Source organism: Pan paniscus, chromosome 6 (genome assembly GCF_029289425.2).
Source record: "Pan paniscus chromosome 6, NHGRI_mPanPan1-v2.0_pri, whole genome shotgun sequence".
Classification (NCBI taxonomy): domain Eukaryota; kingdom Metazoa; phylum Chordata; class Mammalia; order Primates; family Hominidae; genus Pan; species Pan paniscus.
This window is the reverse complement of record NC_073255.2, coordinates 94,897,993-94,921,228: the sequence shown is the minus strand read 5'-3', so window position 1 is coordinate 94,921,228 and position 23,236 is coordinate 94,897,993. Positions and strand designations below refer to the sequence as shown.

Here is a 23,236-nt window from a genome sequence, read left to right as displayed (position 1 = left end):
GCAAGTGGACACCAAAGGCGAGCAGGAGTAGCTATTATATCAGAAAAACTAACTTGAAAGCAACAGCAGTTAAAAAGGACTAGAAGGGGCCAGGTGCAGTGGCTCATGCCTGTAATCCCAGCACTTTGGGAGGCCGAGGCGGGTAGACTGCCTGAGGTCAAGAGTTCAAGACCACCCTGGCCAATATGGTGAAACCCTGTCTCTACTAAAAATATAAAAATTAGCCAGGCATGGTGGCGGGCACCTGTAATCCCAGCTACTCGGGAGGCTGAGGCAGAATTGCTTGAACCCGGGAGGCAGAGGTTGCAGTGAGCTGAGATCACACCATTGCACTCCAGCCTGGGCCACAGAGGGAGACTACGTCTCAAAAAAAAAAAAAAGAAGAAGAAAAAGACAAAGAAGGACATTATATAATAATAAAAGACCTTGTCCAACAGGAAAATATCACAATCCTAAACATTTATGCACCTACCACTGGAGCTCCCAAATTTATAAAACAGTTACTAATAGACCTAAGAAATGAGACAGACAGCAACACAATAATAGTGAGGGACTTCATTACTCCACTGACAGCACTGGACAGGTCATCAAGACTGAAAGTCAATGAAGAAAAAATGGATTTAAACTATATCTTGGAACAAATGGACTTAACAGATATATACAGAACATTCCATCCAACAACTGCAGGATACACGTTCTATTCAACAGCACATGGAACTTTCTCCAAGATAGACCATACGATAGGCCACAAAATGAGCCTCAATAAATTTAAGAAAGTTGAAATTATATCAAGCACTCTCTCAGACCACAGTGGAATAAAACTGGAAATCAACTACAAAAGGAACCTTCAAAACCATGCAAATACATGGAAATTAAGTAATCTGCACCTGAATGATCACTGGGTCAAAAACAAAATCCAGATGGAAATTTAAAAATTCTTTGAACTGAAGGACAATAGTGACACAGCCTATCAAAACTTCTGGGATACAGCAAAGGCCACCTTTCCTCCTAAGAGGAAAGTTCACAGCCCTAAATGCATACATCAAAAAGACTGAAAGAGCACAAACTGACATTCTAAGGTCACATGTCAAGGAACTAGAGAAACAAGAACAAACCAAACCCAAACCCAGTAGAAGAAAGGAAATAACCAAGATCAGAGAAGAACTAAATGAAATTGAAACAAACAAAAAAATTCAGAAGATAAAAACAAAATGATGGTTCCTTGAAAAGATAAATAAAATTGATAGACCATTAGTAAGATTAACCAAGAAAAAAAGAGAGAAAATTCAAATAACCTCAATAAGAAACAAAATGGGGGCAGAAATACAAAAGATCATTCAAGGCTACTATGAACACCTTTACGCATATAAACTAGAAAACCTAGAAGAGATGGATAAATTCCTGGAAAGATACAAACTTCCTAGCTTAAATCAGGAAGAATTAGATACCCTGAACAGATCAATAACAAGCAGGAGATTGAAGTGGTAATTAAAAATTACCAACCAAAAAAGTCCAGGACCAGACTGATTCATAGCAGAATTCTACCAGACATTCAAAGAAGAATTGGTACCAATCCTATTGACACTATTCCACAAGACAGAGAAAGAAGGAACCCTCCCTAATTCATTCTATGAAGCCAGCATCACCCTAATACCAAAACCAGGAAAGGATACAACCAAAAAAGAAAACTACAGGCTGATATCCCTGATGAACACAGATGCTAAAATTCTTAACAAAATACTAGCTAACCGAATCCAACAACATATCAAAAAGACAATCCACCATGATCAAGTGGGTTTCATACCAGGGATGGAGGGATGGTTTAACATATGCAAGTCAATAAATGTGATACACCACATAAACAGAATTAAAAACAAAAATCACATGATCATCTCAATAGATGCAGAAAAAGCATTAGACAAAATCCAGCATCTCTTTATGATTAAAATTCTCAGCAAAATCGGCATACAAGGGACATACCTCAATGTAATAAAAGCCATCTATGACAAACCCACAGCTAACATAATACTGAATGGGGAAAAGTTGAAAGCATTCCCTCTGAGAAATGAAACAAGACAAGGATGCCCTCTCTCACCACTCCTCTTCAACACAGTACTGAAAGTCCTAGCCAGAGCAGTCAGACAAGAGAAGGAAATAAAGGGTATCCAAATTGGTAAAGAGGAAGTCATACTGTCACTGTTTGCTGATGATGTGATTGTTTACCTCAAAAACCCTAAAGACTCCTCCAGAAAGCTCCTAGAACTGATAAAAGGATTCAGCAAAGTTTCCAGATACAAAATTAATGTACACAAATCAGTAGCTCTTCTAAACACCAACAGCAACCAAGCAGAGAATCAAATCAAGAACTCAACCCCTTTTACAATAGCTGCAAAAAAAAAAATGAAGTACTTAGGAATATACCTAGCCAAGGAGGTGAAAGACCTCTACAAGGAAAACTACAAAACACTGCTGAAAGAAATCATAGAGGACACAAACAAATGGAAACACATCCCATGCTCATGGATGGGTAGAATCAATATTGTGAAAATGACCATACTGCCAAAAGCAATCTACAAATTCAACACAATCCCCATGAAAAAACCACCATCATTCTTCACAGAGTTAGAGAAAACAATTCTAAAATTCATATGGAACCAAAAAAGAGTCCCATAGCCAAAGCAAGACTAAGCAAAAAGAACAAATCTGGAGGCATCATATTACCTGACTTCAAACTATACTTTAAGGCCATCGTCACCAAAACAGCATGGTACTGGTATAATAATAGGCGCATAGACCAATGGAACAGAATAGAGAACCCAGAAATAAACCCAAAAACTTACAGCCAACTGATCTTCGAGAAAGCAAACAAAAACATAAAGTGGGGAAAGGACACCCTTTTCAACAAATAGTGCTGCGATAACTGGCTAGCCACATGTAAGAGAATGAAACTGGATCCTCATCTCTCACCTTATACAAAAATCAACTCAAGATGGATTAAAGACTTAAATCTAAGACCTGAAACTGTAAAAATTCTAGAAGATAACATTAGAAAAACCCTTCTAGACATTGGCTTAGGCAAGGATTTCATGACCAGTGTGTGTCTGTAGTTTGAGCTACTCAGAAAGCCGAGGCAGGAAGATTGCTTGAGCCTAGGAGGGGAGGCTGCAGTGAGGTATGATCGCACCACTGCACTCCAGCGTGGGCGACAGAGCCAAACTCTGTCTCCAAAAACAAAAACAAAAACAAGGCCACGCGTGGTGGCTCACACCTGTAATCCCAGCACTTTGGGAGGCCGAGGTGGGTGGATCACCTGCGGTCAGGAGTTGGAGACCAGCCTGGCCAACATGGTGAAACCCCATATCTACTAAAAATACAAAAATTAGCCGGGCATGGTGGCAGGCGCCTGTAATCCCAGCTACTCTGGAGGCTGAGGCAAGAGAATTGCTTGAGAACCCGGGAGGCAAGAGAACCCGGGAGGCAGAGGTTGCAGTGAGCCAAGTTCGCACCATTGCACTCTAGCCTGGGTGACAAGAGTGAAACTCAGTCTCAACAAACAAACAAACAAAGCAAGGAAGGAAATTCTTACACATGTTAAAAGATGGATGAAACTTGAAGACATAATGCTAAGTGAAATGAGCCAGTTACAAAGAAAGACAAATAGTGGTTGCTTCCACCTATGGGAGGTATCTGGAATAGTACAATTCACAGAAGCAGAAAGGAGAGTAGAAGTTTTCAGGGGCTGGAGCGCGGCAGGGAAAGCGAGTTGTTTGTTGAGTGTAGGGTTTCAGTATTGCAAGGTGAAAAAGTTCCAGAGATCTATTGCACAACGATGTGCATATAGTTAATACTACTGTGCTGTCCACTTAAAAATAGTGAAGATGGGCCAGGGGCGGTGGCTCAAGCCTGGAATCCCAGCACTTTGGGAGGCCAAGGTGCGTGGATCGCCTGAAGTCAGGAGTTTGAGACCAGCCTGGCCAACGTGGTAAAACTCTGTCTCTACTAAAAATATAAAAATTAGCTGGGCGTGGTGGTGCATGCCTGTAGTCCTAGCTATTCAGGAGGCTGAGGCGGGGAGAATCGCTTGAACCTGGGAGGTGGAGGTTGCGGTGAGCTGAGATGGCACCACTGTACTCCAGCCTGAGCGACAGAGAGAGACCTCGTCAAAAAAAAAAAAAAGCTTAAGATGGGCTGGGTGCGGTGACTCATGCCTGTAATCCCAGCACTTTGGGAGGCTGAGGCGGGCGGATCACCTGAGGTAGGGAGTTCGAGACCAGCCTGGCCAACATGGTGAAACCCTGTCTCTACCAAAATACAAAAATCAGCCGGGCATGGTGGCGGGTGCCTGTAATCCCAGCTATTCAGGAGGGTGAGGCACGAGAATCGCTTGAACCCAGGAGGTGGAGGTTGCAATGAGTCAAGATCGCGCCACTGCACTCCAGCCTGGGTGACAGAGCCAGACTCTGTCTCAAAAACAAAAAAAAAAAAGAAAAAGAGAGGCAGCTGAGGGGAGGGACAAGGGTCATTAGTCCACATGGGAGCTGGCTGAGGCTGGTGCCCAGGGATAGGGGAGCTGAGTGGGTGCAGGCCCAGGAAGTGAGCAATTGCCAGTGACACCGGGTGGAGGGACAGGTGGAGGAGGAGTTGTGAGCTCAGCTGCACAGGACATTACTCCAAATGGGGCTGAGGAGCAAGGGGGACCCCCACACTCCCCACCTCCCAATGCTGAGGCATGTGGGTAGGGGGCTATCCAGGAGGGCTTCAGGGAAAAAGTGTTCTGAAGGAAGAGGCAGGAGGGTGGTGAAGGGGACATTTGGGGGCCACCCCTTCTCCAGCTGGCAAAATTGTCCTGTCCCCGCTGGGTGCGGTGGCTCATGCCTGTAATCCCAGCACCTGGGGAGGCTGAAGCGGGAGGATCACTTGAGGTCAGGAGTTTGAGACCAGCTTGGGCCACACGGTGAAACCCACAACCCACCCCCCACCCCGCCCAATCTCTACTAAAAATACAAAAATTAGCTGGGCATGGTGATGCACGCCTGTAGTCCTAGTTACTCATGAGGCTGAGGGTTGAGGCATGAGAATTGCTTGAGCTCAGGGTGGTTGGGGGAGGTTGGGGGGATGGAGGGTAGAGCTGAGCTGGGATAGTGCACCACTGCATCCAGTCTGGGTGACAGAGTGAGACCCTGTCTCAAAAAAAAAAAAAAAAAAATGCATCTTATACCTTGAGGGTCATGGAGTCTTTCACGCCTTCCTCTGTGTGTGTGTGTGTGTGTGTGTGTGTGTGTGTGTGTGTGTGTGTGTGTGTGTGTATGTGTGTATTCAGGTCAACTTCTGGAATTTCTGTTTCATTTCTTGGATCAATCTGTCTGTTCAGGTGTCAGTACTAGACTATTTTAATCCCTGTATGTATGTATGCATGTATGTATGTATTTATTTATTTTGAGACGGAGTTTTGCTCTTGTTGCCCTGGCTAGAGTGCAATGGTGCGGTCTCAGCTCACTGCAACCTCCACCTCCTGGGTTCAAGCGATTCACTCTCCTGCCTCAGCCTCCCAACTAGCTAGGATTACAGGTGCCCACCACCACGCCTGGCTAATTTTTGTGTTTTTAGTAGAGATGGGGTTTCACCATTTTGGCCAGGCTGGTTGAGAACTCCTGACCTCAAGTCATCCGCCCGCCTCTGCCTCCCAAAGTGCTGGGATTACAGGCGTGAGCCACTGCGCCCAGCCAATCGCTGTATTTTTATAGTCTGCTTTGGTCTGTAAATGATCCCTCTCGAGTGTAACTCACTAGTGGGCTGTGTCCTTCTTTGGTGAATGTCTCTTTTTCCCATTAAACTGTAACTCTCTGAGGGCGGGGACTGGATCTGTTTATCTGTTTAGTTCTCCCACTGAATCCTCACTGTTAACCTAGGGGTCTGGCACAATAATTGTGTCCAGTAATTTTTTTTTTTTTTTTTTGAAGCAGGGTCTTGCTGTGTCACTCAGGCTGGAGTGCAGTGGTGCGATCAGAGCTCACTGCAGCCTCGAATTCCCAGGCTCAAGTCATCCTCCTACCTCAGCTTCCTTAGTACCTGGGATTACAGGCACATGTCACCATGCCCATCTAATTTTTAAATTTTTTACTTTTTCTTTTTTTTTTTGAGATGGAGTCTAGCTTTGCTGTCCAGGCTGGAGTGCAATGGCATGATTGTAGCTCACTACAACTTCCGCCTCCTGGGTTCAAGCGATTCTCCTGCCTCAGCCTCCCAAGTAGCTAGGATTACAGGTGCCCACCACCATGCCCAGCTAATTTTTGTATTTTTAGTAGAGATGGGGTTTCACCATGTTGGCCAGGCTGGTCTCAAACTCCTGACCTCAAATGACCCATCCCCCTCGGCCTCCCAAAGTGCTGGGATTACAGGCATGAGCCACTGCGCCCAGCCAATTTTTAAATTTTTTCTGGAGATGGGGTGCTCGCTATGTTGCCCAGGCTGGTCTCAAACTCTAGGCCTCAAGTCCTCCTGCCCTGACCTCCCAAAGTGCTGAGATTACAGGCATGAGCCACTGTGCTCAGCCCCAACAATTATTTTTGACAGATAATAGGGATGTCTCCTTGCTCTCTGTGTCTGGCCAAGTAGCCCCAGGTGACACTCGTATTTTTTTTGTTTGTTTTTGAGACGGAGTCGTGCTCTGTTGCCCAGCCTGGAGTCCAATGCCGTCGTCTCAGCTCACTGCAATCTCCGCCTCCTGGGTTTAAGTGATTCTCCTGCCTCAGCCTCCAGAGGAGCTGGGACTACAGGTATGTGCCACCACACCTGGCTAATGTTCTTATTTTTAGTAGAGACGGGATTTCGCCATGTTGGCCAGGCTGGTCTCGAACTCCAGACCTCATGATCCACCCGCCTTGGCCTCCTAAAGTGCTGGGATTACAGGTGTGAGCCACCATGCCCGGCCGTGACACTCGTTTTATAGCATCAGGCTGGTGACCAGAATGTCATGGCTTCTGGGCAGAGGCCAAATTCCATGCCGTGTCCTGTCTTCCTAGTGCAGATGTCCCCAGCTGTAATGAGTACCAGTGTGAGGGAATGGGCTCCAGACTCCCAGAGGGGCCACAGGGATGGCCACGCCAAGCTCTGGGGAGTAGCCGATTCCCCAGCACCTGCCTGCCCATGCACCTTTGGGGTGACTCATGAGACAAGATGGGGCTCCCACCTGCCCTCTCCCAAAAGGCAATCAGCTATATAGGCTCTCAGAGGCCCACCCAGCCCCAGGTCATCAAACAAGCCCCAGTTCCATGGCAACCATTATACCCATTCATCAAGGAGATGTAGAGGGAGGTGCTTCCTGGTTCACCCCACCCTCAGCAGAGACAGACCCCAGATCTTGGCCCAGGACTTTGTGCAGGGAGGGGAAATGCAGGTGACTCAGCCCCTATTCCTCCATCAAACCAGGCTTGAAGATGGGTTAAATCAGAGCTTTTCATTCCAGAAAAGAGAAATTTTAATGGGGTCAGAACATTGATCTTCTAATATTTGAAAGCCTGGTAACTAGGAGAGAGAGAGTAAACTATTTTGTTGTAGGAGGACCCACCCAGCTCTGATGGTTTAAAGCGTCATGAATGCGAATTTGAACTCCAGAAAAGCAGAGCTTCCTAACAATGGGACTTCCACAGCAATGGGATCTGCTTCCTCTTTCAGTGTGTGCCTTTTCTATGAGCAAGAGACTCCTAGGAAAGCAGCAGCCCATTAGGAAAACGTGTGGGAACTCACTCGCGGGTTATTTATTTTGAGATGGAGTTTTGCTCTTGTTGCCCAGGCTGGAGCACAATGGTGCGATATTGGCTCCCTGCAACCTGCGCACCATGAGTTCAAGTGATTCTCCAGCGCCCTCTCCTGAGTAGCTGCGATTACAGGCATCCACCACCATGCCTGGCTAATTTTTTGTATTTTTAGTAGAGATGGGGTTTCACCATGTTGTCCAGGCTGGTCTCAAACTCCTGACCTCAAGTGATCCACCCACTTTGGCCTCCCAAAGTGCTGGGATTACAGGCATGAGCCACTGAGCCCAGCCGGGAACCCACAGGTTTTTTGGATGGTCTCTGAATGTCATGTAACTCTTTTATTTTTTATTGAAAAAAATTTTTTTGACACAATATCTTGCTGTGTTGCCCAGACTGGAGTGCAGTGGCAAGATCATGGCTCACAGCAGCTTCTAACTCCTGGGCTCAAGTGATCTTCCTGTCACATGAGTCTCCCAAGTAGTTGGAACACAGGTGCCAGCCACCACACCTGGCTAATTTGGTTTGGTTTTGTTTTTTTAGACATGGGCTCTTGCTATGTTGCCTATACTGGTCTTGAACTGCTGGCCTCAGGCAATCTTCCTCCCTTGGCCACCCAAAGTGCTGGGATTACAAGCATGAGCCACTGTGCACAGCTGAAATTTTTCGACTTAGTCTTTTTGTACATGTGATATTTTTTTTTTTTTTTTTTTTTTTTGAGACGGAGTCTCGCTCTGTCGCCCAGGCTGGAGTGCAGTGGCGCGATCTTGGCTCACTGCAAGCTCCGCCTCCCGGGTTCACGCCATTCTCCTGCCTCAGCCTCCCGAGTAGCTGGGACTACAGGCGCCCGCCATCACGCCCGGCTAATTTTTTGTATTTTTAGTAGAGACGGGGTTTCACCGTGTTAGCCAGGATGGTCTCGATCTCCTGACCTCGTGATCCGCCCGCCTCGGCCTCCCAAAGTGCTGGGATTACAGGCGTGAGCCACCGCGCCCGGCCGTACATGTGATATTTTATTCATAGAATCCATAAATGGAAGGGAAATTTCTGAGTTCAGAGCAATACATATGATACAAAACTTGATATATAGACTAGAGTTTTTTAGCCGAACTGGAGGGGCTGGCTTAGGTAATCCATGGATTCCCTGAAATTGGGGACACCATTGGAAATATGTGTGAGCTCAGGGGCAGTTTCCTATGATATTTAGGCCTCAAAATGTCTCTTGGACTCAAAATTGCCTCAGGGCAGAGCACGTGTGTACCCCCAGTATAGAATCTCGGACAATGAATGTGAGTAAACATTCGGCAGAAAAGCTCTGCCAAACTGAGTGCTCTGATGTGACTTTTTCATCAAGTCAGTATTCCTGGGATCTCTTGTACATGATAATCTCACTCTTGTACATGATAATCTCACTCTTGTACATGATAATCTCACTCTTATAAGGTTTCATCGTTTCTGCTTACCCTAGTTTTCTTTCCCACTCTGTTCCCTCTCCCACCAGACTGGACTCTGAAATGGGCATGTACAGAGATGAAGAGACCCCAACGTGCTTCAGGCTTTGAGTGGAGAGGACACAGCCTCTGCTGGGACAGGGAACAGAGGGATGTGGAGTCCCTGAAGATGCTTTTGGACAATGGTCTGAGGTTGGGACAGTGGCAGGAGATACCATTCACCCAGGATCTCCAGGACAAGAGATCAGCCTGGCAGTTACATGTGTTTTTTTTCAAACTGGTTGCCAGGTTGGCATGAGCCATGACATCAGAGATTCCGACCTTCCTGATTGGAGGGACCGGACTCCGTGGTGCCTGGAGGTCAGTTGGACAACAGTATCTTCTCAGAGCTGTTCTACACTCCTGACTTCTCCTAGGCTTGAGAATTGATAACATACTTTTCTGTATCCTAGCAGTGTCCAGAAGAAGGCCATGGACAGAACGGAGACTAGGTTCCGTAAGAGGGGACAGATTACGGGAAAGATCACGACCAGCCATCAACCGCACCCCCAGAATGAGCAGAGTCCCCAGCGGAGCACCTCAGGGTACCCCCTCCAGGAGGTGGTGGATGATGAAGTGTTGGGACCATCAGGTGAGGGGACTGGTGGAAGAAGAGGTGGGATAGGATTGACTAAGACGAAGGAAGGGGGCCGGGTGCGGTGGCTCACACCTGTAACCCCAGCACTTTGGGAGGCCGAGGTGGGCGGATCACCTGAGGTCAGGAGTTCAAGGCCAGCCTGGCCAATATGGTGAAACCCCATCTCTACTAAAAGTATAAAAATTAGCCAAGTGGTAGTGGTGCACACCTGTAATCCCAGCTACTCAGGAGGCTGAGACAGGAGAATCACTTGAGACTGGGAGGAAGAGGTTGCAGTGAGCTGAGATCACGCTACTGCACTCCAAAAAAAAAAGAAAAGAAACGAAAAGAAGGGTCAGCGGTCAGGAAGGAGAACCTGAGGAGGCTGTGTGGGAAGAATGGAGAAATTCAGGCTGGGTGCAGTGGCTCACACCTGTAATCCCAGAACTTTGGGAGGCCAAGGCAGGCGGATCACTTGAGGCCAGGAGTTTGAGACCAACCTGGCCAACATGGTGAAACCTGTCTCTACTAAAAGTACAAAATTGAGCTGGGCATTATGGCAGGCACCTGTAATCCCAGCTACCTGAGAGGCTGAGGCAGAAGAATAAATGGAATCCAGGAGATGGATGTTGCAGTGAGCTGAGATTGCACCACTACACTCCAGCCTGGGTGACAAAGCAAGATTCTGTGTCAAAACAAAACAACACAAAAAAGGAGGGACTCAGAGAGCCAGGGACCAGGGAAGGACATGAAGCAGTGTTCGGAGGACAGAGAGAGAGAAGAATGGGGAGGGGAAGGAGTGGCACATGGGGTTGAGCAGAGGAGAAAATCAGAAAGATGGCTTAGAGAAGCCAGCAGTCTGCGAGTCTGGGGAGGATGGAGAGTGGTTTGGGGTTTTGGGTCAGGGTCTAAGGTGATCAGATGCAGAAGCATTACACGGTGGCCTGGTTTCTTTACTCAGCCCCTGGGGTAGATCCCAGCCCCCCATGTAGGTCCCTTGGCTGGAAAAGGAAGAGGGAGTGGTCAGATGAATCTGAGGGGGAGCCAGAGAAGGAGCTCGCCCCTGAGCCTGAGGAGACCTGGGTAGTGGAGATGCTGTGTGGGCTCACGATGAAGCTGAAGCAACAGCGAGTGTCACCCATCCTCCCTGAGCACCACAAGGACTTCAACAGTCAGCTTGGTAGGAGGACACCCCAGAGAGCACCTCCAATCCTGTTCTTTCTAAAAAGAGGAAACTTCCAATAACCACACTTTTCCAATGGGAAAGATACGCCCCCAGTGGGTGAGCTCTCCACGCAGGAGGACTCAGAAGTGATCACTCATGAGGGACACTTAGGAGACGATAGAGGACTAGGCTAGACTTGATAAAGGTTGGCGCTTGGGATGAGAAAGCTTGGTTTCGGGCCAGGTGCAGTTCCTCACGCCTGAGATCCTAGCACGTTGGGAGGCTGAGGCAAGAGGATTGCTTGAACTCAGGACTTTGAGGCTGCAGTGAGCTATGACTGCACCACTGCACTCCAGCCTGGGTGACAGAGCAAAACCCTGTGTCAAAAGAAAAACGAAGGCCGGGTGTGGTAGCTCATGCCTGTAATCCCATTACTTTGGGAGGCTGAGATGGGTGGATCACTTGAGGTCAGTTGTTCGAGACCAACCAGACCAATATAGCGAAACCTCATTTATACTAACAATACAAAAATTAGCCAGGCATGCCTGTTATCCCAGCTACTCGGGAGGCTGAGACAGGATAATCGCTTGAACCCAGGTGGAAGAGGCTGCTTTGAGCCAAGATAGCGCCACTGCATTCCATTCTGGGTGAGAGAGTGAGACGCTGTCTCAAAAAAAAAAAAAAAAAAAAAAAAAAGGAAGGAAGGGCCCAGAAGTCAGGAAGGAGCACATGAGGAGGGTGTGTGGGAAGAATGGAGGTACTGAGGCAGGGTGCAGTGGCTCACACCTGTAATCCCAGCACTTTGGGGGGCCAGGCAGGCAGATCACTTGAGGCCAGGAGTTGGAGACCAGCCTGGCCAACATGGTGAAACCCTGTCTCTTCTAGAAGCACAAAAATGAGCTGGGCGTTCTGGTGGGCACCTGTAATCCCAGCTACTTGGGAGGCTTAGGCAGGAGAATCACTGGAACCCAGGAGGCGGAGGTTGCAGTGAGCCAAGATCGCACCACTACACTCCAGCCTAGGCCACAAAGCAAGACTGTTTCTCAACAACAACAACAACAACAAAAAAAAGGGACTCAGAGAGCCAGGGACCAGGGAATGATATGAGGAAGTGTTCTGAGGACAGAGAAATGGGAGAATGGGGAGGAGAAGGAGCGGCACACGGAGCTCAGCAGAGGAGACAGACAGAAGGAAAGATGGCTTGGAGAAGCCAGCAGTCTGAGAGGCTGGGGAGGATGGAGAGTGGTTTGGGGTTTTGGGTCGGGCTCTAGTGTGATCAACTGCAGAAGCATTACACCGTGGCCTGGTTTCTTTACTCAGCCCCTGGGGTAGATCCCAGCCCCCCGCATAGGTCCTTTTGCTGGAAAAGGAAGATGGAGTGGTGGGACGAATCTGAGGAGTCGGAGGAGGAGCTACGGAAGGTGCTCGCCCCTGAGCCTGAGGAGATCTGGGTGGCGGAGATGCTGTGTGGCCTCAAGATGAAGCTGAAGCGACGGCGAGTGTCGCTCGTGCTCCCTGAGCACCACGAGGCCTTCAACAGGCTGCTTGGTAGGAGGACACCCCAGAGAGCACCTCCAATCCTGTTCTTTCCAAAAACAGGAAACTTCCAATAACCACACTTTTCCAATGGGAAAAATATGCCCCAGTGGGTGAGCTCTCCATGTGGGAGGAATGTGAAGTGATCACTCATGAGGGACACTTAGGAGATGATAAAGGATTAGGTCAACTTGATAAAGGTCAGCGCTTGGGATAAGAAAGCTTGGTTTCGGGCCAGGCGCAGTGGCTCCCGCCTGAGATCCCAGCATGTTGGGAGGCTGAGGCAAGACGATTGCTTGAACTCAGGACTTTGAGGCTGCAGTGAGCTATGACTACACCACTGCACTCCAGCCTGGGTGACAGAGCAAAACCCTGTCTCAAAAGAAAAACCAAGGCTGGGCACAGTAGCTCATGCATGTAATCCCAGCTACTCGGGAGGCTGAGACAGGAGAATCGCTTAAACCTGGGAGGCAGAGGTTGCAGTGAGCCAAGATCAGGCCACTGCATTCCAGCCTGGCCCACAGAGCAAGACTCTGTCTCAAAATAAATTAATAAATAAATAAAAATAAAAATCAAATAAAGAAAAACAAAATCAATAAACAAAGAAAGTGGTTTCAGCCGTGCCCTCTGAAACTTAATGTCTGTCTCTTACTGACTTTTCTAAACCTAAGTGTCTCCATCCATAGTGGGGGATACCAAGGCCATGGTCACACCCTGATGTGACTGTCTCATGAGGAAATGATGGGAATTCCTTTATGACTCTGCAGTGGTCCCTCCGTGTCTGCTGGAGGGGGTCCTGGCTGATTCCCAGCTCTACATCCTGTAGATTCTCACACCCAGGGCCTCCTTCGGCCTCTTCTCAGGGGAGTCTCAGAGCAGGAGCCTCTCTCCCTTGCCCAGTGAAAGTCATTCTCCCCTCTCCCATCCACCTCACCCGCGGCCACAATCCTGAGACTTCCCCCCGGGAGGCACACTTCTCCTCACTGCCCTGCTGCTCCCACGGAAACCCTGTCCTGCTTCTCACACTGACATCTGCTCTCTAATCACAGAGGATCCTGTCATTAAAAGATTCCTGGCCTGGGACAAAGATCTGAGGGTGTCGGACAAGGTAAGGTTGTTCTCCATGTAACTGTTCCTGTTCCAACGCATGGCTGGGGGGAGGGCGCAGCTTCCAAACCCACAGTTCTCCCTCCACCACCTCCCACCAGATGCTCCTACAGTCTTTTTTTTTTTTTTTTTTTTTTTTTGTGAGACAGAGTCTTGCTCTGTTGCCCGGGCTGGAGGGCAGTGTCTCAATCTTGACTCACTGCAGCTGATGCCTCCCGGGTTCAAGCGATTCTCCTGCCTCAGCCTCCAAGCAGCTGGGATTACAGACATGAACCACCACGCCTGGCTAATTTTTGTGTTTTTAGTAGAAACGGGGTTTTGCCATGTTGGCCAGGTTGGTCCTGAACACCTGACCTCAGGCGATCCACCCGCCTTGGCCTCCCAAAGTGCTGAGATTATAGATGTCAGCCACTGTGCCCGACCAGCTCCCATGGTCTTGAGTCTTGGCACCCACAAAATTTTTTTTGTGAGACAGAGTCTAGCTCTGCTCCCCAGGATGGAGTGCAGTGGCATGATCATAGCTCATTGCAGCCTCTAATTCCTGGGCTGAAGCAATCTTCTTTCCTCAGCCTCCTGAGGAGCTGGGACTAGGCACATGCCACCATGCTCAACTAATTTTTGAAATGTTTGTAGAAACAGGGTCTCACTATGTTGCCCAGGTTGTTCTCCAACTGTTGGGCTCACATGATCCTCCTGTCTCCACCTCTCAAAAAGTACTGGGATCACAGGCTTGAGCCGCCACTCCCGGCTATTCTTGGTCTTTTTATGATTTGTCAGCATCTCCCTCAGGATTCTGCTGGTCTCTTGCAGAGTGAATGAGTGGCCCCTGCCTCTCCTATGGGTCCTTTGGGATCTGAGCTCTGGGCCACAGTCTGGCTGCAGCCCTGAAGCTCCTGGCCCCTCTACTCTCAGCTCTTCGGGACAGTTCTCTGCCTGGCACACAAAAGACCCTCCTGACACCAGCCGACCTAGACACACCCCCTCCAGAGATCCCATCGGAGCCCACCATCCTGGGAGCATCACCCAAAACCCTTCCTCTGGCTTCTCGGATTTGCATCCGACCTTCGAATACCCCTCCATCCTGCAATTTCCAAATGAGTACAGTCACCCCAACACTGAGGTCCCTTCTCTGATGGGCAGCCCCTCCCCAGACCCTCATTCCCCCTCTCCACAATCTTCCTCTTCCAAGATGTGACCTCTCCCTGTGTTCCTTTCTCTCCATCAGTATCTCCTGGCTATGGTCATAGCGTATTTCAGCCGGGCCGGCTTCCCCTCCTGGCTATACCAACGCATTCATTTCTTCCTGGCTCTGTGAGTGGTTTGCTGCCTCCTATCCATCAATATCCAATGCCCTGGGACAGCGGGGGAAGTGGGATTCCAGCCTTTCATTTATTCTTTCACCTATTTGTCCTCTTTACTCTGTGTACAAAAAAGAGAGGATTATACTATCATAGATTGTTGTTTCTAAACAGAAACTCAGGCTGGGCACAGTGGCATACGCCTGTAATCCCAGCACTTTGGGAGGCCGAGGCAGGCGGATCACCGGAGGTCAGCAGTTCGAGACCAGCCTGGCCAACATGGCCAACCCCGTCTCTACTAAAAATAGAAAAATTAGCTGGGCGTGGTGGTGTGCATCTGTAATCCCAGCTACTCGGGAGGCTGAGGCAAGAGAACCCTTTGAACCCAGGAGGTGGAGGTTGCAGTAAGCTAAGGTCGAGCCACCGCACTCCAGCCTGGGTGACAGAGTGAGACTTTTTCTCAAAATAAAAAAAAAGCCAAAAAAACAAACTCCAATGCCAGTGTACAAATAAAAGAATAAAACAAAAGGAACCACAAACCGCTCCTAAGGGGAAAAGAAAAGGAGTGGAGGAGCGGACATGCCACTTCCTCCAGCAAGCAGACGTTTCTGGTTCTTCTCTCTCTCTCCTTCCCACATCAACCACAAACGCCATCGACCTCCTCTGGGTTCCCATGACAGAGGCCACAGTTCAGGTCCCCCTCGCATCACTCGAATCCACTGTCAAATGCTCCCCGCTGGGGTCTCCTGGAGTCTCTCCCCAAGCCAGGGGGCTTCCTAGTGCAGCCTGAACATCTTTCCAAAGCACGACAACCTCACTGCCCACCTGAACAACTTCCTTAGCTGATGCCTTTCTCTATCGAGGCCAGGGACCACAGTGCCAATTCTACCCTCTCTACAATCTCTACAAGCACACTGGCTCGCCATCTTGGTATTTCCTGGCTCGGCTTCACTGCTCCTTCCAAGTGCCCTCCACTCGACTTTGTGTTTGTGTTTTCTGTCTGGGTGTCCCGCACACATGTGGCTCTGAAGGGAAGGACCCATTCCTTGAAGTCAGTTCACCCCACAGCCTCTGTGATGCCTTCCCTCATCTTCCAACTTCTGCATGCCCGTAGCTCTCTAGTTACATCCTGGACACTGGGATTAGGTCATCTGCCTTGATTACTCCCAGTCCCATTAGACTAGATGCCTGTAGAAGGCAGGGTCCTGGCAAAATATCAATGTATTCAATTTCTTTTATTTTTTTGAGACAGACTTGCCCTGTCCCCCAAGCTGGAGTGCAGTGGTGAGATCATAGCTCACTGCAGCCTCCATATCCTGGGCTCAAGCGACCCTCCCACCTCAGCTTCTTTATTAGCTCCGACTACAGGGCTGTGCCACCACACCTGGACAGTTTGTTTGTTTGTTTGTTTGTTTATTGAGACAGAGTCTTGCTCTGCCTCTCAGGCTGGAATGGAGTGGCCCAATCTCAACTCACTGCAACCTCCGCCTCCTGGGTTCACACAATTCTTATGCTTCAGCCTCTTGAGTAGCTAGGCCTAACGGGTGTGCCACCGCACCAGGATGATTTTTGTATTTTTAGTAGAGATGGGGTTTCTCCGTGTTGACCAGGCTGGTCTCCAACTCCTGGTCTCAAGCGATCCACCTGCTTCAGCCTTCTAAAGTGCTGGGATTACAGGCATGAGCCACCGTGTCTGGCATATTTCTTCTATTTTTAATAGAGACGAGGGTCTTGCTATGTTGCCCAGGCCCGTCTCAAACTCCTGGCCTCAAGTGATCCTCCTGCTTTGGCCTCCCAATGTGCTGGGATTCCAGGTGTAAGCCACCACTCTCGGCCACCAGTTGGGTTTTTGTCTCCATCCTGAAGGAGTGGGAGACGCCCTTGATCAGGTCTCTGTCCAGCAGAGCCCTCCTGAGGAAGGCATGGCTCTCTGCAGGGTGGGTGCCAGTCCTGAGCTAGGGACGGTCCCTTACCTTCCTCTCTGGGAAGCTGACCTCAGCCGGAGGCCTCTCCTGGTGGTGCCCCTGAGCAGCAACCTGATTTCTGTCCTCAGCTACCTGGCCAATGACATGGAGGAGGACGACGAGGACTCCAAAGAAAATATCTTCCACTTCCTGTATGAGAAGAACCGCTCTCGCATACCCTTGCTCCCTAAGCGTTGGTTCCAGTTAGGCCGTTCCATGAACCCGAGGGCCAGGAAGAACCGCTCTCGCATACCCTTGCTCCGTAAGCGTCGGTTCCACTTACGCCGTTGCATGAACCCGAGGGCCAGGAAGAACCGCTCTCAGATAGTCCTGTTCCAGAAACGTCGGTTCCACTTCTTCTGTTCCATGAGCGGCAGGGCTTGGGTTTCCCCGGAGGAGTTGGAGGAGGTCAGTGGGGCCTGGGGAGGTGGAGGAGGTGGGGAAGAATCGGGTGGGCTGGAGGCTGGATGAGGGGAGAGAGGGGTATCCTGGTGAGTCCCTGTCTTCTCAAAGGGCGTTTGTTTTTCCAGATCCAGGCTTATGACCCAGAGCACTGGGTGTGGGCGCGAGATCGCGCTCGCCTTTCCTAGAGCTCCAGGGACCGTGGAGGCCTGAGGTCATCGGCCTGAGAGAAGGTACATCTGCATCCTCCGGGGTAAAGGCAGAATACTGGGGTCTATTTTGGAAATCTGAAGAACCCAATTGCTTGATCCGGCTTCAAGTCTGGGCAACGTGGCGAGATCCCCTCTCCACAAAAATACAAAAATTAGCCAGGCGATGTGGGACGCATCTCTACTCCCAACTACTCAGGAGGCTGAAGTGGGAGGATCGCTGGAGCCTGGAAGATTGGGGCCGCACGGAGCCCTGATCCTGCCACTGCACTCCAGTCTGGGCGACAGAGTGAGACCCTGCCTCAAAAATAATCATAAATACTGAGTTTGGGGAGGTTCATTATGATTGACGCACTTGAGTTACCGATTTGGGTCGAGGGTTCAGTGAAGCTTTGGTTTACATCTTGTGCAGCTAACCACGGTGAGCACAGAGCATGAGACTTCATCATGAGGAGGTAGGATTAAGGATTAGGCTTCTGGACTCATGGTTCGTGATGTTGTCACATTAGAAACACATCTAGCATGGTTACAAGTCTGGATCTTAAGTGACACAAAAGGCCCCAGCTGTGATGACGTCCAAAGCCACATTCTCTGAGGGTGCCCTACTCCCTGGGCAGACCTACCCAAAGTCCTTGCTATGAAGCAGATCACTGGGGCTGACCTTGGGTGTATTAAGTGAGTTTTGGAGTCGTGGTCACCAAAGTGTGAGTTTCACAGTTGAACACGATGGTTCAGAAGCAGGGTATAGAATGAAAGGCAGCAGATAAAATTGCATTTCTCAATTGCTCTGAACTCTAGACTTGACATGGGATGTGAATAACCTTCCTGTCTAGAGAGCTGCCTCCTTGAAGTGTGACATTGTCTCTCTCACTTCCAGAACACCGGACCCAGGGGAGATGTGGATTTTCAGCAGGAACTTTATTCCAATGCTAATGGCAGACACCAGGAAGGAGGAGAGGAACCATTTGTGCAGATCATCTAGAAGAACCTGGACCATTCTTGATGGAGCTCAATACAGTCATCACGTTGTCCTCCTAGGAGCAGGGGTGGGGGGAGGGGGGTGGGGTCCTTCTAGGAGTCCTTGGAGAAAACTAAGAAACCAGGAGTGTTTCCAGTTCCACCCTTTCCTGCGGCACCACCACCCTTTTTATATTGCTGAATTCCAACCTCCCTGGGGCGGATCCTGGAGGTCCTGTTTCTTACGGACTTGGCTGCCACAGTCCAGGAGCATTTGAAGGCACAATGCAGGGGCTCAGATTGGCACAGAATTCTTTTGTGAAATATCAGTGCCACAGATTGTAACAGATAGCTTCATGCACACTCTGCATTTTATTGGTTTGTTTGGAAAATGTTGGCCATTGATTTATTCATAGATTTATTTCAAATAGTTTGGAAATTGTTGTACTTTTGAAAACATGCTGTTCCTGTAGTTTTTTGATGAGAGTTATAGTTGTTATATATACATAAAGATAATTTTCTTTTCATTTTTAAGAGACGATTCTTTTTATCCTATTTTATTATCTTTAAATTTGTTTCTGTATTATTATATGTGCTCCTGAAGCGAGCACTCTTTTTATCTATGATACTTCCATAATAATCTCTTCTATTTATAGCTATTGGTAGTTCCCCACCAGAAAAAAACATAATTCTGGTGATAGAAATTTTTATTTGCTGTTTAGGTTTGTGACTGAATTGTGAGAATTCAGTTGTGATTTTTAACATGTCTCAGATATATATACTAACACGTCTAATATATACTATCTATTTTATTGGTTTATTTTGAAAAACATGGCTATAGAATTATTTAAATATTATTTTATTTATTGAAATATTTATTAAATATATTTATTTATTTAAATATTATTATTACTTTAAATATTATTTTAAATATTTTGGAAATACTGGTATTTTTGAATAGATGCTGTTTCTATAAAGCTGTATGATGGGTGTTATAACTGTTATATACACATACATGTAATTTTGTTTTCCTTTTTAAGAGAGGATTCTTTTCATCCTAAATCTTTTACCTTTCAATCTTTGTATCTATTATTACACATCCTGCTGAAGGGAGCATGGTTTTTATCTATGATACTTAGTTAACATATATATTACATTTATAGCTATGTAGTAGTTCCCCTAAATTCTTGTAAAAATAAATTTTTATTTGATATTTCATATATGTTTGAAATGTGAGAATTCAGATGTAATTTTTTACCTTGTTTTGGCATGTTTGTATGTTACTTTAAAGAGGATGTGTGTTCTAAAGGAGGACATGAGCTGTGTGTTTTCAAGAGAACAATAGAGTGCGTCTCTTGGGGAAACATAATAAAAATGAACTTTTCTCACCTTCACAGCAATTGTGATCATATTGGTCTGGATTGATTATTTGCTGCCCAGTGATATTTTTCCTTAATGGGGTTGTGGTTATTTGAACATATTTATTAGCTCTGGAAGATAATCCTGTGCTGTTTTTTATGTAGAAAAAAACATAAGGCTGGGTGCAGTGCTCACACCTACAATCCCTGCAGTTTTGGAGGTCATGGCGGGAGGATCACCTGAGGCCAGTAGTTTGAGGCCAGCCTCAGCAACATAGCATCTACATCTATTTTTAATTTTTATTTTTTAAAGAAAAACAATAGAAGAGAAGGCTGATCCCAAGCTACAGGGTTTGTTTGTTTGTTTGTTTGTTTGTTTTGGAGACAGAGTCTTGCTCTGTCTCCCAGGCTGGAGTGCAGTGGCACAACCTCGGCTCCCTGCAACTTTCACCTCTGGGTTCAAACAAATTCTCCTGCCTCAGCCTCCCAAGCAGCTGGGACTACAGGCACCCGTCTGTACATCCGACTAACTTTTGTAAAAATAGTAGAGACAAGGTTTCACCATGTTGGCCAGGCTGGTCTCGAACTCCTGACTTCAAGTGATCCACCCACCTCGGCCTCCCAAAGTGCCGGGATTACAAGCATGAGCTACTGTGCCCAGATGCCAAGCTAGAGTTTTAAGGCAGGAAATGAGAGAAAGATATTGAGAGAGGAAAACCAGGTGGTAAGAAAACTCTAAAGGTGGCCGGGAGTGGTGGCTCACGCCCATGATCCCAGCAGGAGTTTGAGACCAGCCTGGCCAACATGGTGAAACCCTGTCTCTGCTAAAAATACAAAAATTAGGCAGGCGTGGTGGTGCATGCCTATAATCCCAGCTATTTGGGAGGCTGAGGCAGGAGAATCACTAGCAGAGATTGTGTCTCCTCACCCCCTCTCAAAAAAAAAAAAAAAAAAAAAGAAAGTTCCTTCAGCAGTTAAAGCTGTGAAAGACAGGCACTCTGCCATGCAATTCTTTGTGATTTTTCTTTTCTCTTTTTGGAGTTGGGGTCTTGCGCTGTCACCCAGACTGGGGTGCAGTGGTGTGGTCATAGCTCACTGCGGCCTCAGACTCAAGCTCAAGCGATCCTCTTACCTTGCCTTTCAAATTGCTGGGATTATAAGCATGAGCCACTGCATCTGGCCTGTGTGACACAATTCTGTTTTTTGTCTTTTTTTTGGGGGGGGGGGGGGATGGAGTCTTGCTCTGTCACCCAGGCTGGAGTGCGGTGGCATGATCTTGGCTCAATGCAAGCTCCGCCTCCTGGGTTCATGCCATTCTCCTGTCTCAGCCTCCAGAGTAGCTGGGACTACAGGCGCCCGCCACCATGCCTGGCTAATTTTTTGTATTTTTAGTAGAGACGGGGTTTCACTGTGTTAGCCAGGATGGTCTCGATCTCCTGACCTCGTGATCTGCCCGCCTTGGCCTCCCAAAGTGCTAGGATTACAGGCATGAGCCACCGCGCCCAGCCTATGTGATGCAATTCTGATGTCAACTCCCTGATGTTACCTCAAATGCCACAGGTTAAGGCCACCAGCCCCCACTAGGCTGCCCTCACTTTAGACACACCTGCAGGCTTGGGTGTCCTCAGACCACATATACTTCTCACCAACTGGCTGCAAATTTGGAGGTTCCCACCATGCCCTCAAGTTCGATAACTCACTAAAACAATTCACAGAATGCAGAAAAGCATGAGAGTTTCTTTCTCTTTTTTTTTTTTTTTTTTTTTGAGACGGAGTCTTGCTCTGTCGCCCACGCTGGAGTACAGTGGCCACCATGCTTGGCTAATTTTTGTATCTGTATTAGAAATGGGGTTTCACCATGTTGGCCAGGCTGGTCTTGAACTCCTGACCTCAGGTGATCCACCCGCCTTGGCATCCCAAAATGCTGGGATTATAGGCATAGCCACCATGCCCGGTCGACTTCTAGAGTTTCAATAACAGAGATGTGATTCAAGAAGGGAGACATGTTTTGTAGATGGCAGGAGCTTCATGAAAAGAAGCCAATGAACGGCAGGACGTGTAGCTGTCTACCTACAGGAAACCAGCCAGGAGCCTCCCCACAGGGACTTCAGCACAGATGGCTGGGAAAATCTGCATTAACCTGAGCTCTGGACCTAAGAGAGGACAAGGCCTTGACCATTTCTACAGACTCACAAGATGCAATCTCTGTGGTCCATGCCCGTGGTGTGATCTGGGAAACGGGGGGCCTTCTAAATGCCAACAACAAGGAAATCAAATGTGCAACAAACAGAAATACCGGCATTGACGTGGGCCATGGAGAGGCCTAAACAGATGACTGCAGTTCACTGCTAAGGTCATCAAAGGGGTGACTCTGAAATAATAAATTTCAGATGCCATGGCCCAAATAGCTGCATGAGGTGGGGAAGTCCTCCACATGCCTCTGCTTCCTTCAGTACCTGTTTATGAAATAAGCCGAGGTACTTCCCTGGGGAATTTCCTTTCTCTTTCTTTCTTTCGAGACGGAGTCTTGCTCTGTCGCCCAGGCTAGAGCGCAGTGCTGCAATCTCGGCTCAATGTAACCTCTCCCTCCTGGGTTTTAGCAATTCTCCTGCATCAGACTTCTGAGTAGCTGAGATTACAGGTGCATGCCACCATGCCCAGCTAATATTTGCATTTTTAGTAGAGACAGGGTTTCACCATCTAGGCCAGGCTGGCCTTGAACTCCTGACCTCGTGATCCACCCGTCTTGGCCTCCCAAAGTGCTGGGATTACAGGTGTGAGCCATCACGCCCGGACTTTTTTTTTATTTTTTGAGACGATGTTTCACTCTTGTTGCCCACGCTGGAGTGCAATGGCACGATCTCAGCTCACTGCCACCTCCTCCTCCCAGGTTCAAGCGATTATCCTACCTCAGCCTCTCGAGTAGCTGGGATTACAGGCACCCAACACCAAACCCAGCTAACTTATTGTATTTTTAGTAGAGATGGGATGTCACCATGTTGGCCAGGATGGTCTTGAACTCCTGACCTCGTGATCACCCTTCCTTGGCTTTTCTTTTGCTGGAATTACAGGTGTGAGCCACTGCACCCGGCCAACAACTGAGATTTAGAAGGCAGTCGAGTCCACTATACCGCACCTCACCTGGTTTCTTCCTCTGTTGGGGCCCCTCGTGGCCACTGTTCTGTTACTTTTTGGTCCTATTTATTTAAATGGATGGTGAGCTGTTTGTCCTCCAGGCTCCAACACTTCCACCTTCAGCTTGTATTACAACAATACCAGCCTTTCAAGCTACTCCGGGTGACCCCAGAACTCATTTGAACTCAGAAGCCCAAGAGTTTCATTCTTTTCACTTTAGGGGACTCAGTGCCCTGATCAGCATGAAGTCGAAGCAGAAGCGTGACCTCCATCCCTAATGCCTC

At 48.1% G+C, this 23,236-nt stretch overlaps 2 protein-coding genes across 3 annotated transcripts in view; both read left to right on the top strand.

The window, feature by feature from the left end:
* Nucleotides 1-9,390, top strand: part of LOC117978304 (protein FAM185A) — a 61,917-nt gene extending 52,527 nt beyond the window's left edge. The window contains exons 8-9 of the mRNA XM_055114589.2: nucleotides 6,655-6,776; nucleotides 9,256-9,390. Coding sequence (XP_054970564.1) covers nucleotides 6,655-6,734 — 80 coding nt within the window. The 3' untranslated portion in view covers nucleotides 6,735-6,776; nucleotides 9,256-9,390. The remainder of the gene's footprint in view (nucleotides 1-6,654; nucleotides 6,777-9,255) is intronic.
* Nucleotides 9,391-9,427: 37 nt separating this feature from the next.
* On the top strand, nucleotides 9,428-19,853 carry LOC117981018 (speedy protein E1-like). 2 transcript variants are annotated; one of them, XM_055114588.1, is made up of 9 exons: nucleotides 9,428-9,565; nucleotides 9,658-9,836; nucleotides 10,783-11,001; nucleotides 12,307-12,534; nucleotides 13,572-13,630; nucleotides 14,855-14,940; nucleotides 16,981-17,299; nucleotides 17,422-17,526; nucleotides 18,380-19,853. In XM_055114588.1, the coding sequence occupies exons 1-8, from the start codon at nucleotides 9,507-9,509 to the stop codon at nucleotides 17,479-17,481; spliced, it is 1,209 nt and encodes a 402-aa protein (XP_054970563.1). In that variant the 5' UTR covers nucleotides 9,428-9,506; the 3' UTR covers nucleotides 17,482-17,526; nucleotides 18,380-19,853. The 2 variants fall into 2 exon arrangements, with proteins under 2 accessions (XP_054970563.1, XP_034820194.2); XM_034964303.3 differs by having other exon boundaries at nucleotides 9,435-9,565; nucleotides 9,661-9,836.
* Nucleotides 19,854-23,236: the final 3,383 nt, after the last annotated feature.